Here is a 15,288-nt window from a genome sequence, read left to right on the forward strand (position 1 = left end):
CTAGAAGGCAAGCTAAGAGATGAACAACCTTTATAATCTTGCTCAGCTCTTTCTCCATGGTCATACTGACATCAGATTATACATCAAAAACTATTGTCCAAAACAGATATCTTTATAAAAAAGAATGTGAAAGTAAAGAGAAGCATGAGCAGAAATGACGGGAAGAAATGCAAGACTTTTATTATATTTCATTAAAGCAAAGCTTTAAATAAAAATCCCAACTGTGATGAAATTCTTATTGCACATATTTTTAGTCTTTCCACATTCAGGACAAACTACTACAGCTAACCTGGATATTATCAAAATGTCATAATGATGAACAAGGCAGAAAAGCTAATAAAGATGAAGGCGGAAAAGTACAACTCCCTTTCTTTGTAACCACGTATATCCCTGAAAATAGTCTCCAATAATGTTTTCCTGAGGACTGTTATATGAAACCAATTAAAGAAGAATAACTACCATAAAACAATAATTAAACCCACAGAGGATGTAGTTATTATTTTAAGTAATATCTTTAGTGCTAACATTACAATAACATTTTTTTTTTAATGACAATTTTACATAAGGTTTTCCATTTCTCTGTGGAGGCAGGGAGAAAAAAGAGGGGAGCAGGACTACAAAGATGTACATGACAACAATAGAGCATAATGCAGCTCTACGGGCATTTCCTGAGGCAGCATGCGTACACACAGAGCATACACAGCCAGAAAAGTTGTGTTCTCTCCACATATTTAGGTATTGCAAAGAAGGAAGTTAACATTTTAGCAGTAATCTTATCCAATATGTATCTTTCCTTATCAAGCCCCATTTTCTCAGAAGTCTTGCTTGTTCTCCTTAAGGAGATATTTCCATGCCCTCATCAGAAAATAACCCCCCCATCACATCTGAATGTAGCAGTGAAAGACACTTGGACACCACAATATAAAGAAGGGACCCAGAAGAGGATAAAATAGCGTGGCTGCTGTATCACATCCATCTGTGCACTAAGGCATTATGAGGTATCCTCTGTGAAACACAAGAGCATGAAGAATATGTTTCCATAAAGAACAAAACACCCCCCAAATACACTAATGAAGTTCACTAACATCTTACTGCGTATCCACTCAAGTAAACAGAGTTTCCAGTAGTTACTTAATGGTGCCTGATACACTTTTATTTCCGAGGTAAGGTTGCAAACTTATGGATACAAACTTATCACTGCTGCAAATCCTCTACAGTGAAGGATGCCACTCAGATGAATGCTCAGCTCCTGCTGAAGGTAATTTTAAATAATGAACCAGAAAGCACTTTTAACATGACGAGGATTTCACAAGACTTCTTTCCTTGCTTTACAAAGCAAGTTTTCTTAAAATCCTGAGATAGATTTTAGTATCCAAAATGGTAAGACATACTAATAGTTAATCAATTCCAAAATAAAAGCAAAGGACCCATTTCCTTTTCCTCAGTGATCTTTCTTTAATAGCTGTGTTTTGGGATTATTTTCCTATACTGGAACAGAGTCATTTATATTTCCATTTAGGCCAGAGATTTCTGGAGCTATATTAAGCACAAGGAGGTACAGGATAAAATAAATCCGCTGAGGAAGATACAACTGCAGCTACTTATTCAGGAAAAGGGAAGAACTGGACAAAGAGTAGGCAACTCCCTCCTTTATGATATCATGGAAAATCCTGTGTCTGCCTGAAATGCTCTCAAAGACAGTATTTGTAAAGAAACTTTATGATACTTAAGGATAATGTCCCAGAACAAAAGTAAGCCACCATAAACAATTACAAGAATCAATAATTTTTCATAGTGTTACCTATATGAAATGTAACAGATACCTGCAAAACCTTCTATTGATGTATTTTTGGTGTTTATAAGCACAGTAACTGACAGCACAAGAGATGGAAGCCCAGCTGAGGAACGAATGCATGAAAAGCACTTGTGGAAACCAGCAGCAGCACTGCTTTTTCAGGGTCTTATTTTTACCCCCATTAACTCTGCCAGAAGGCAATTTCTCAAATAAGTAAGATCACAGAAATGCACCTTATTTCCTACTGTAAATTTGACTGAAAAATAACCTGGATTTCTTCAGTCTGCACTGAAGTATCTTACTCACTTTTGTCTGCAGAAGAGGGTATAATACTGTGTCTCTCCCACAGAATCACAGAACGGTTTGGATTGCAAGGGATGCTAAAGCTCATTTAGTTTTAACTCCCTGGCATGGGCAGGGACATCTTTCACTAGATCAGGTTGCTCAAAGCCCCATCAAACCTGGTGTTGAACACTTCCAGGGATGGAACATCTGCAACCTCTCTGGGCAACCTGTTCAAGTGCCTCACCACCCTCACAGTAAAGAATTTCTTCCTTATGTCTCCCCAGAACCCCCTCTTCTCCAGGCTCAACAATTCCAACCCTCTCAGCCTTTCTTCATAGGAGAGATGCTCCATATTCCTGAAATGCAAGACCACAAAGCTACCTACCGACTGGTCTAACTTGTTTTCCTCAGGTATGCTTTTACTCAATATATTTGCTTTGAAGACAGTGGGGGGTGGGTGGCAGCATCTCCAGCCTTTCTTTAACCTACTGTGTTTACGTGTGTGTCTTCTGACCACCCTGACCAACTCTAACTACTGTCAACAAATAAACAACAATACGTTGGTAAGGTGGTTTCTGCCCTTTCCTTCTCAGCTGCCTACTTTTCCAAATACTATTCCAATAGCGCAATGGCGAAGAGCTCCTCATCTCTGTCCCCCCATACTTTCATGTATTGGATTACTTGTATTCAAGGACTCAGCCACTACATTTCTGCAAACAAAAGTTTCTGATGTAAGCAGCACTACATCAAGAAAAGACTCCAGTCTTGTATAAATTAATAAGTAAGGTAGGTTATGTCTCTCAATGTAGGTTATGTCTCTCATACAGTAAGTGCTGCTTTCTCTTGCATGTTATGCACGAAAACACAGTGAAGTTGAGTGGCTTTAGCACTCAGGCTACACATGCAAGTAGATATTTAAGAGAGAGCCTTGCTAGGGTGCACTGTACTACATATTAAGCTGCATTAAATTTTCTGCAGGATTTTTAGCTTCAACTTCATGTTCCTGCAGTGTTCTACATCATGGGCACCTGCATCCTTTTACTACATTAAGAACTCTCAAACTTTTTAAAATTTTAACTATCCATGCCAAAGCTTGCACCACAGTCACCATCTTTTCTTCACAGATTACTGATACATGACATGAGAGACTCTTCCTGATGGACCAAGACCTCCTTTCCTTTTCTCCTGCCAGTCAGCACACCGGCAGTCACAAGCTGTACCCACAAGCATCGGCACACTCTTCTTTCAAAGGACTCATATGTAATACCAGATAGGTTCAAATTCTGTAGACACTCATCTTTATCTCTGGATTGAATGGCAAACCAAAGAGAAGGTTTGGGTTTCAGTGCTGCTTTCCTTATTTTCATTTAATGAAATAAGCTAGTCAGTCTGCTTTATTAGTACCCAAGGCTGGGATGCAAATAAATGGCTATCAGCTGAAGTCCAACCCACATAAAACACCTGCTTACCACCTTTTCACGTAAAACCACGTAAAACACCTTTTCACCAGGTTTGTGAAAATAAGCAGAAATTACAACAGATACCCCTACACTGATTTATTGGCTTTTGAGTACCAAAATAAAAGGACTCTGGTGTCCTATTATCTTCCTATCTGTGCTAAGCTTTCAGCCTTCAGAGAAGCAGACAGGAGTGTTTCTTCCTTCCAAAATTTTGATAGCAATAAACTATCCAGTTATAACTGTATTGTTGCTTTCATAAGGACCCATAAAGAAATTTGCCATCTCCAGACAGAATTCCTGAATTGCACTTTACTGGCATATGTGTACCCAAAGGATGTGAATTTTTAGCTGGTGCAGTTCTGGAGGACTTACTGCAGGAAACCTCTTCTAACACAGTGAGCTCTCATCTGTTAAGTCACCACTGCAACTCCCTTGTTTGTCTGATTCTCTACACTGCGGACGTTGTTGCTCTTCTAATGCTTATGTCAGGCTAGATGAACTGCAAAAGGTGACAGATTTAAGATTTTCTCAGGCAGGAACATAGAGTGACCCACTATTTTTTCTGGAACGAATTATTCCCCTGGTTGACACTGTGTAGGTATAAGTAAAAATTCTTTTCAAAATAAAGAATTAAAAAACAGCCAACCTAAAAGTGCATCATCCTCAAAAATGTAACTGTAGAGAGACAGACAATTTGGTGTCTGTTGGATATCCAATTCCTTCCAAAAGGGGGAAAAAACTACATGCTTCTCTTAATGCAAAACACACACTGGTCTTTAGATATGGGAATACACCAGAGAATAATTTCCACTCAGAGCAATGAATGAGAGCATAATATAGAGTACCTCTGAACAAATACTGCAGCGGCCTCTTACACACAGGGTTTCCAGGAAGGGAAAACATCTGTAGAATATTAACTGACCCAAGAAATGTTTAACGGGCATTTGTCAGAAATTTTATGCCAGAAACACATTCGGAATTTAATTGGTAGAATTGCGTCAGAATTCCCGTGGGTGCCTATATGTACATGTAGGTATAAACACATGTACACACATGCACGTACCACACTTTGCTAAAATCCACACTCTGTTCTGACATGAGCCACCAGCATGAGCTGCTGCTCTTTTCCTCCTCTTTCCAGTGCCATCTCCCCTCACCAGCTATTCTGCACTCCTGCTGGTGACTTGAAAACTTCTGTTAGCAAACTGGGAGGTGAGCAAGGTACCACGGCTGGACCGCTACAAGCAACTTGCAGTTGTTTCAACTGAAGTGGGTATTAAGGTATCACTTCCAGTCCAAATGCATAATAAAATTATTTGCCAAATAAAACTAAAGGCCCTGCACCTCTACTTACTTGCCTGGGTTTAGCTTTGCATGCACAAACATCTCTCTTAACTTCAGAAGAATACACAAATACAGAGCTATGCAAATAGTTGAGAGCTAAAGCCAGGGCCAAAGTTAGCATGCTGGCCATATTCTCACTGCTTTTGGTTTTAAGAGCCATAATAGGTATGTCTTAAAGGTCCTCCCTTTAAATGAACTCAAAATGGAAAGAAACAGGGAACAAAAGCAGTATTACTAGAAAAAGAAACTTTCTAAAGGTAAAAAGTCTGTTCTTCTATACAAGATTCAGCATACATCAAAGAAATAATCAAGAGCTGCTAAGGCTGTGGTGGGATGAATACTACAAGCTAGCATGATTAAATGAAGGAGAAAAACAACCCCAAGAAATGCATTCTTCATTCTGCCTTAGCTGTGTTTATTCCTCATTTTCATACCATTCCCTCCCTTGTGCCAGCTGTTTATGCAGCTTCAGAGTGAACTGGATCACTGGAAATGAACTTTTCTTTTTGGCAGTGTCTTAGGAATTGATCTGGGTTAGACTGCTTCTTGGTAGTAGAAGTAGCTTATAAAGTTTGGGAAACATCTCAGAACCTCTTGAATTAAAAGGCCTACCAAAAAAAAATATGGATATCAGTGCCATTACAGACTAATTTTTCTCCTAACAGCAAGGTCTCGTCCTCTTCGTACACAGCCTCTGTCCCTGAGCCCTCAACACCATTACTCCTCTGGATTTGTTTGCAAAGTGTTGATGAGAAGTCCCATGCTATCAAGTCTGCACGGTTTATATAGAAATATTCCTCACTGCATTTACTTGAGAACCATTAGGGAAAGCAAAGGTCTAATGAAAGATGGTCATGCCAGCAACCAATCACCTTCTCCTGAAAAATGTCTAAACAGACAAGCAAATTGACCTGTGAGTTAGCTTCCTTGAAAAGCGAAATACAATTCCAATAAAATTCAGTAGAATGACTCCTATACTTGCTTTTAGAGGACTCCTGGTCATCCTACAACCCTTCCACATTAAAGAGATGAGCGTATTCCTCAAAGGGTCTATAATGGAGGTCATCTAGGCTACTAAGCAGAAGTTTTCCTCCCTTTTTCTTCACTGAAGCACAACACACTAATGAATTATATCACTGTGGCACGGGTTTAATGGTATCTTCTGCTACCTTAATGGAGGATCAGAGGTGCTATTTTTAACACAATGTGTCAGACCATTACAATTTCTTCCATCATTCTGAATACAGCATAAGGTTAAACAAATTATGATAATGTATTGCTACATGCTTAACACAACACTTCCCTGAAAGCTATGAAGGGCAGAGATGGTCTATTGAGAGATAATCACAGTGAAACAAACAAAATATCACACTTTTCATAAAAGCCAACATCAAATTCCTCATGATTACAGAAGTAATTTTGAAAGAAAAAACAAGAAGAGATAATTGGATGTAATTTTAACTATCAAGTTAACAGAACCTTGAAACATTTTATATGCTGAAGTAGGAAAAAAGTGAGATGAGGATTTGCACTGTCAGATTAATGTGACATTGGAAGACTATTCCAAATCTAATCCATAGTGGCAATACCATTAGACTGGCTATCACATACCACATCCTCTACATACTTAGATTATTAACACCCAAGACAGAGATAACAGTGGCATCGCTATTTTACTGAAGTCTTTAAAAAAATTACTTCAGTTTTATTAAATTTTTTAATAACAGTTGTATTTATAGTACAGCCAGAAAGATAGATAACTGCTATCTATAGAAGCATACTATAACATGTTAGTTAGCAAAAAAAAAAATCAAGAAAGATTCTTCAATCGCTGTTCTATTCTACTAATTCCTGTTACAAGGAATTAGATTTTGGATTAGAGATAGGCACCCATGTAAAACTCCATAGTCCAAATCATGGAAGCGACAATGGTGATGATAGAAAACAGGCAGCTCTCCTGCCATTACTGTACATATCATTAAAGGTGTGCACAGCACAGTGTGAACTGCTGATGTGAACGGGAAAGGACCTTGCCTTCTGCCTGGAAATCCATCCTTTGATGGAAACAAGAAAGACGGAGACTACTTACAAGAACATGTATTGAGTAGGACAAGGGGAAATGTCTTAACACTGAGAGAGAGTAGGTTTAGATTAGGTATTCAGAATAAATTCTTCCCTGCGAGGGCGGTCAGGCACTGGAACATGCTGTCCAGAGAACTGGTGGACGCTGCATCCCTGGAGTGTTCAAGGCCAGGTTGGATGGGGCTCTGAGCAACCTGATCTAGTGAAAGGTGTCCCTGCCCATGGCAAGAGGAGTTGGAACTAGATGATCTTTCAGGTCCCTTTCAATCAAACCATTCTACGGTTCTATGATTCTATGAAATATGTAAAAAGAGGGTCTCTGGCAGAGTGGTGGTGGGCCAAAGGGGTGGGGCTGAAAATCCTGATGATGAGGAATACTGCCATTCTAGTTTAATTTTGGGTGGGTGGAATGGCTAAAGGAGTATCCTGAGATTATCTCAGGGACTAAAAGTCCTAAAAGGCATTGTTGCTGCTCCTAATTCGCCATGGGCAACACAACTGACAGAAGAATGTGAGACTGGGTTGGTGGACAGATATTGCCTTGATGGGCTGTACAGCCATGTCAGTCTCATTGTGGATGGGTGGAGTAGCCAGCCTCTCATTGTGGATGGGTGGAGTAGCCAGCCTCTCATTGTGGATGGGTGGAATAGCCAGCCTCTGCCTCCATGTTGCTGTGAATCCCCGCAGGCTCATTTATTCAGTCTTTGTTCTCTAATGACTAGATGGTTTATTCAAGGTAAACCTTTTCCTTAGTACATAGACCAGACTCTTCTTTCTGTGGCCCAAACTGTTTCTGAAGACTGTAAATCATTCCCTTCCTTCACAAATATTGACTTGTAACTTGTATAAATTGTGCTCATGTTCCCCAGTGACCATTTTCTTCTAGACCCTTTAATTGCCAAATGAGTCCATGGTGGAGTTCCAGAGTATTGTCCTGAAGGGCATACACCACATCAAACTTCCTAGGAGTGGAAAATGCTACCCAACAGATTATTCTGGGAAATGGAAGAAAAATAATCTCAAAATTCTGGACATAGTTATGAGCTTGGCAACTGCACAGGCAGCTCTGCTCCCAAATGTTCAGTAAAGAAAATGCTGAGAGTATAAAGCCCACACATGAGACAGAAGTTCCCTGCAAACATTAACTCTTTAACATAAATAGCAGTGATTATGAGGCAGTTACTTTGAAGTAATCAGAGTAAAAGATTCAGATAAAAATGTTACAAGCAGATAGGTTCTTAAGCCTATAGAAAGCTCTGTTTTCTTTCTGGACAGTCAGGATATCCCACAGATTATTCTTCAAACGAATCTAGATATTGTTGGTACTCACAACATTAAAATTATAATGTTAAATGGCAATGACTAGTTATTGTTATTACCAGTTTCTCTCATAATTTCTTTCAATCTCTCAGTTTTCTGTGAAGGTGCTCTGAATCTCCCACATGCTCCCAATCTCCCACATCCCTGAGACCCTTCTCACACAGAATCCATGCTTTGACTCCACAAAACCTTTTTCTCTTTTATTTTCTTAAACCACTAAACACTATTGGGACTAAGTATCTTTCTCTCAAGTACACTTTCAACACTTCTTTCTATAGCTATTCTTCTTTCCTGTTACATGGGAATTACATGCAGAGTTCTATATCCTATTCTCTGCCTCCCAGTAAAGCAATTTGTTTGGTCATTCATGAACTTTTCCTGTTTCACATTAGTATGAGCCCAAAACTTTCAAATGCTTCATGAACAATAAAAAAAAAGACAAAACCTCTCCCCCTTTCTTAAAGGCACACACGTGTGCATCTTCATTCAAGTTCAGAAAAATAAAAACCAAAACAAGACAGATATGCTGGCAACTTGAGACACACAGACCCACGCTCTACATTCTCCTGCACCTCACAGGAATGTAGTGATGGTGACTGTAATTTCTGGTCTTTAATCTCTCACTAGCTCTGAGCACAAATTGCCCTGTGGTCTTAACCTTTCCCACCCAATCTTTCCCAGATGGAAATTAAGCGGTGTTTCCCACAGGATATTCTACTTTGTGCGAACTGATGTTTGTAGGACAGGCAGACAAAAGACAGGCTGAAAGATTCCCAAATTCCATTCAGCTACACATCCGCCCTGTCCAAATCTACATATTTTCTTTGTTTTTAGGATGCTTAAACTAGGGGTTTGGGGAAGGATATCTGCTAACGACCTAACTCACGTTTTCGTGCTTCATGTGTTTCAAGAGACGCAGTTCTCGGTAAGCTCGCTTGGCAAAGAGTTCAGACTGAAACGGGCGGTACAATTTCTTAATGGCCACTTTGGTACCACTTCTTCCATCGACGGCTGAGCTTTAAGGGAGAAGAAAAGAGTTTTGCGAGCGAGGACCGAAGCAAGCCTGCAAACCCGGCCGGCACCGGGGAGAGGCTTCATTCTGCCCCATGCTGCCTGGCCCTCGGCTCGGAACCCCCCGTGCCATGGGGGGAGATCACCTCCCCAAAGCACCTCGTCAGCAGCCGTCTCGTTTCATTCGTTTAAAAGGCTGCCAGACCCTGTGATGAAACTTAGAAGTTTTCAAAAGCTTTAAAGAGGAACATCTGGGGAGGGGAAAAAAAAAAGGCAAAAAAAAGACAAAAAATCCCCCAAACCCACCACCAATACTGACCCACACCAGGCGTCCCACCCCAAGGGCTACAACACCCCGGGCTTCGGGGTCGCTGCCGCTCCGGGGTGCCGCGGGCCAGGGTCAGCAGCCGCGGACAGCGCTCCCCGGGCAGGGCTGGGCAGGGCCGGGGCAGCGCCTGGGGCTCTGCTCGCTCCGGGGACGAGAACACGCGCGGGTCGGAGCCCAGAGCGCCTGTCGGTTCCCACGACGGGCCGCGCTCCCCGGCGGCAGAGCCCGGCCCGGGCGGCCAGGTGAGCAGCGGGGCCGGCCCTCAGCCCCGGCGGGGCCGGCCCGGGGCCGGCGCAACAACCGGGGAAAGTTGTCAGGGAGCCACACGCCAGAGGGCCGGGCCGGGCCGGGCCGCGTCCCCCGGGCCGGGGCAGAGGCCACCGCCCCCGCTGCCTGTCCCAGGGCTACCCCCGCCGCCCCGCTCACCAGACGGCTCCGTAGGCGCCCGACCCCACCGGCTGCAGGTCCCGGTAGCGGTCCCGCACTTCCCAGAGGGTCTTAGTGATCTCCTGCCGGTAGAAGCCGTTCTTGGGGGAGGACATGGCGCTGCGGGCCCCCACCGGCACCCGCCGACAAAGAGCCCGGGCGGGGGGAGCGGGAGCGGCCAGCGCCGCCGAGTCGGGCTGCGGAGAGGGGCTGGGCTTGGGCGAGCAGCACCGCCCCGCCCCGCGCACTCGCCTCGGATCACTCCCGCCGCGGCCGCGACCGGGACCGGCTGTGCCCTTCCTCCCCTCCAGCCCAGGCACCTGAGGCTGTGCTCTGCCGAGGTTGAGAGCGGACGGCGCGGTGTCCCGGCGGCGGCCGAGGTTGCCCGGGCAGGGAGGCAGGTGCTGAGGCTCTCGCTAGCTGCACGAGTCCTCGAAGTAGGGAGCAAACCCCTCCCGGCCGTCTCTTCCCCCCCTTTCACCCGGTACCCGTTTTACGCTTGTGATTAGGATCTGGTGAGGTGCTACTGGCTGGTGCATCAAAGCGTTAAGGAGTACGAGAGGCTGGTAGACCTGGGAGTACAAAAGCAAGCTTTTGTATGGCCTCTGCACTGGGGCGAACAGCTGGGGGCTCCCCAGATCATCCCGGAGTCAGACCCCGAATTACAACAGTGTTTCATAGAGTTAAATAGAAACAAGCGGACACTTGGTTCAGCAGCTCAGAGCAAGTGGTCCCACGCGTGACTGGAGTGATATGGAACTGCTCAAGCAGTGGCTTGAAACAAATGCAGTGCTGGAGTGTGGACAGCAGCGACCTTCTCAGTAGCTCAGTAGTAAATGGGCCTCGGCTGGCATCACGTGTAAGGCAAAGACTTGGTTTAAAATGTGTTTTGTGTGTTCTCTGCATGAATGTAATTAAAACTCTTGTCCTTCAACGTCTGGTAAAGCCTTTGTTTTGTCTGACTTCACCCCTGAGCAATGTCGCTGAGGTTAGATAGTTCTGACTTGCTGTCGATAGAGTTCAGTTTGTGGTTTAGCTATAAAGGGACAATCTGGCCAAGTTTCGTGGTTCCCTATGCTTTTTTTGGTAGATGCCATGGGCCCAGCCCTTCTTGTACCTGACTACTGAATGTGGAAGAGCCGCCCTGCCCTCTCTCCTCCCAGAATAGAGGAGGAACACATCCTTGCAGCCAACAGCCTTGCATTCCAGCGCTGCTCTCTGCTGACCATTGACCTGTTTGACTCCCTGGTTTAGTGAGAATAGAGAGCAACCTTCTGACATTTGGCAGTTAACATAAAGCTTGCGTGTAACAAGTGTTAGATGAATGGTAGATGTTTACTTTTAAAAATCTGCTGCCCCAGATTTTCTGATATCCCTTTAATGCTATGTTTGCCGTTCACATGATGGCTGGAGTGAAATGTGGTATAGGTAAGGTGAAGGATAGAGCAGCTTCCACTCAGTTTTGAGCCAGTCCACTAGTTAAATTACTTTTAATGACAAATATATGTATTTCTAATACATATATTAGTGAGGATTAGTTCTGCTTTTGATCCCTTGCCTACTTTTCCTTTACTCAGCTGTGGCAAAGTGATACTTTCTTACTGCTTGTTTTTTATCAGGGCAGAAAGATTTTGATACAGTAGATGAAAGTACTAAGGGAGCACCAAGACAAGATCACTCTTGTGCAGAAGTTAAGAATATTGCAGAGCAAATTTTGTAAGATATTTTAAATTCATTGATGAAATTAGCCAATGCCGGTTTTCCCATGTTTTTACTTAACGTAACTATTTAGGTATACATAGCTAGAGACAGATGAGGTAGCAGCGTACATCAAACACAAGACCACCTTTTCCCATTGCATCACACATACAGGAGATGAACTGATAAGCTTACTGAAAAGATTAGGAAATCATCACTCTTATAACAAGGGAAGCTTTGTCTAATGAACTGTTCAAAGTGCCTATGAATAGATTGAGACGAGAAACTTGGATCCATCCGCAGCTGCTAGATCCTACAGCAGTGTCACAAACCACATGAACCTCTGCATTCTGCTAGGCTCAGCTGGATACATGGAGATATGGAGATGTGTTTCCCCAAAGACAGTCTTTTGCAAGGAGACCAATAGGATACTGTGGCCATATCTTCTCCTGAGCAACATGTGCTTGAAAGGATAAATTAAGAAAGGAATGCCATCAGATGTTTCTGCTTTTGGCATATGTTTATTGTAAAGTTAGTAGGAAAAAAAGGGACCTTCTTCAGACATCATAAATAAAAGATAAAAAATGCATTAATGGTGCAAAAATCCCACTTTTCCAATGCTCATTCCATAAAGGGAAGCCTTGAGAGGTATCAGAACATGTTTTTTTTTTTTTTTTAAGAGCTACTTTTGAAGTGCTGGAAGGTTGCCATCAGCTGCAAAGCATATGAGGTAGATGGGATGTGTACAGTACTCTTTCTAATTCCTCTGGGAACTGAGAGCTGAATTTACACTCCAGCCTGGAGGTGAGGCTTTGGTGCTGGAGCAGGAACTCTACAAGAAAGAAGTGAGAAAGCTAACCATGTTTTCCTGAGAAATCCTGCATGTATGAACTCTGTTGAGAGAGTTTGATGGCAGTGCTGCTCACCGCAAATTGTTAATCAGAGATGATAAAATGGCACAGCTTTGTTTGTCACTGCTGGTGAGCTGCTGGGTCTTGGGTGAAGAAGTACATCTGTATAAGCAGAGAGAGGGACTGGGACCTGTTCCGTGGTCTAGGCACTGATAACATGGGGGGAAAGCAGATCATGCAAAGTCCTTTGAAAAATCGAGCATCTTCCCACATTTCTGTCTGTCTGTGTCTTCCACATGATCATTTTATTCTCAATACATTGATTCATATATGAATAATTTAGTTGTGTAAAACACACCTTAAATGTCAATAAACATAAAATATTGCTGAATTGTTAAAATATGATTCCTAGAATATTATTGTTTTTAACAAGTTTTCTATATCCCCACCTTCAAAAAATACTCTGTGCTTGTCTACTTAGACATGTTGCTGTAGAGGAAGTAAGTTAATTTTATTTATTTCAACAAGAACCAAAGATTAAATAAAAAAAAAAATCTTAGTTTTAATCTGAAAATACTCCCATGTTATTGTGTTCCCACCCTCCCCCACTGGAGTAACTGCCTACTGTTTTGAAACTTTTCTGGTTTTGTCTCTCTGCTCCATGAGCAGGGTGCTTCAGTTCCAGTTTCTGTGTTATGGAGCCCTCCTGGGGACCTTGCCATGCTGCAAGTGCACTCAGCCATCAGCAGAAAAGAATAAATATGCACCGTCTAAGTGCTTTTTTACTAAAAAAATATTTTAAAAGCTATATGTTTCATTTGCTCAAGAGTTCAAGTTAGAACTTACTAAGTAACTATTTACTAGCCCATTATCCCTGCTTGCTGCAGGGTGGTGGAGGAAGAGAGGTCAGGTGTAGAGGGTAGCAGACAGCTACGTGTAAATCAACTGCTTTTAACACTCTCCTAACTTTTTCTCCTCAGAATCCACCAAAAGGTCCTCTCCTACAATATAAGTTTAATTTTTAAACTATCACAGATTGTTGCAGTAGGAGTTACTATAGTGCACAGAGCAAAAAAATACACTTGAAGAGTTACCCAACTTCAATGCAAAAGTCGTACAAAAGGAGCATTAACGGATATCGTGGATAGCTGTACTCATTTGTCATTGCATAGTTGTGCACATCACCTGTTTAAATCACCAAAAACTTAGTGGTATTCTTACCCCATCTCACACATCCTTCTCAATACTGCCTTAAGTTTTTGTGTTTCCATCTCAATGAGAGAGCCGGACAGGACAGGAGTACTGTGTGTTATTTTTGCACAGAATGTAACAAAACTACGGCTTCTTGATTTACACCTTCAGGCTCTAATATAAAATAGGAATATATTATTTGAGTGCTAATCTACAGGATGTTATTCTGTAAGGAACAAAGTATTGCTCAGTGGAGGCTGCAAGTTATGGCATATTTAATGTATAGTTGTCTCAGAGCTGCCACTGTGATTCAGGATTTCTGTTGTGTTCAATATTACTTGCGATCAAATTGGAACCTAAAAGGACTAGATAAAACCTCTATGCTATGGTACACGTCTTAATTTGTGACAATAATTGGAGCTGGGGGACTATGTGAGCTCAAAATGAAGCATTTGTATGCATGCAAGATTGAAGCCTAATTGAAGAGTTTCGCTCGCTATGTGGAAATTTCACATCTAATGGATTAAGTGTCAGATTGGTTGGAAGATCAGTGTTCACATAGAAAACTCACAATATATTCCCTCCTTGCAGTGAAAACTTAGACCCTTTTAGGCATATCAGTTCAATATTTTATCTTACAGCAGAAAGAAGGGCAATGGCAGTGACACTAATGCAGCTTTCTAAGTCTCTTGGTACTAGTCCCTTAAAACCCCTTTACCCAGACTCATAAATTAATGACACTTGGTACTCTCACTTGTGCAAGTGTGCTGATTTTCTAAGAACCAGTCTTTACATCCATAAACAGCACTAGCAGCAATGTAAGAGAAACAAGCAGCTGCTTTTAAAGTAAACAAAGATGTTGGTATTAAGTTGATATTAATTTAAATAATGTTGCCTGTGTATTTTGGTGCTGAAAAAATCTCCGGAGCAGTTAATTAGGGGTGAGATAAGAAAGGGTTTATTTGCCAAGGCAATAGGTGATATAGACGCGCGCGCCGGCCGTGCCCGAGAGGTTACATTTTATAGCATTATCCATCCAATCCCAGATGTGTCCACCCTTTGGCCCTTCCTCTGGTCCGCCCCGGGCCCTCCCCCTGAGAATTGGGTCTGGGGTCTTTTTGGGACCACTTACTTCATCATCTTCAACTTCATCAGAGTACAAAGGGTACATTGTTACCTAGTTTTTGACCGTACTCTGTGGTTTAGGCCCTGATATGCTGTTCTCCAAACAGTCTAGGCCTTTGCCTTGACAAAAGACTAAACACTGCTACTGAATTCAGGGGTAGGTTTGATATAGAAGGCATAGAATGGGGTAAAAGGGTTAGGGAATGTGTAAACAAGGGAAAGGAACAAGGGGACAAAGGGGTTTCTGCTTTTTAAAACCTACAATCCTTACCAGTCTTACAAATATTAGAAAAATAAAAAAACCGTTAGGGGCTTAAGGCATCATAAGGAGATTGATCTTGTTGAAGCTGAATCCCTTTCTGCTGCTACCAA

The 15,288-nt window shown here is 42.4% G+C and overlaps 1 protein-coding gene across 1 annotated transcript in view; it reads right to left on the minus strand.

Moving 5' to 3' along the window:
* The window catches only part of MAPK12 (mitogen-activated protein kinase 12), a 34,403-nt gene extending 24,110 nt beyond the window's left edge, over positions 1-10,293 (minus strand). The window contains exons 1-2 of the mRNA XM_027742624.2: positions 10,052-10,293; positions 9,173-9,302 (exon numbers count right to left, since the gene is read on the minus strand). Of these exons, the coding sequence (XP_027598425.1) occupies positions 9,173-9,302; positions 10,052-10,167 (246 nt within the window). The 5' untranslated portion in view covers positions 10,168-10,293. The remainder of the gene's footprint in view (positions 1-9,172; positions 9,303-10,051) is intronic.
* Positions 10,294-15,288: the final 4,995 nt, after the last annotated feature.

The sequence above is a fragment of the Pipra filicauda genome, unplaced genomic scaffold (assembly GCF_003945595.2).
Source record: "Pipra filicauda isolate LSUMZ 115617 unplaced genomic scaffold, ASM394559v2 scaffold113_size4260070_pilon, whole genome shotgun sequence".
Classification (NCBI taxonomy): domain Eukaryota; kingdom Metazoa; phylum Chordata; class Aves; order Passeriformes; family Pipridae; genus Pipra; species Pipra filicauda.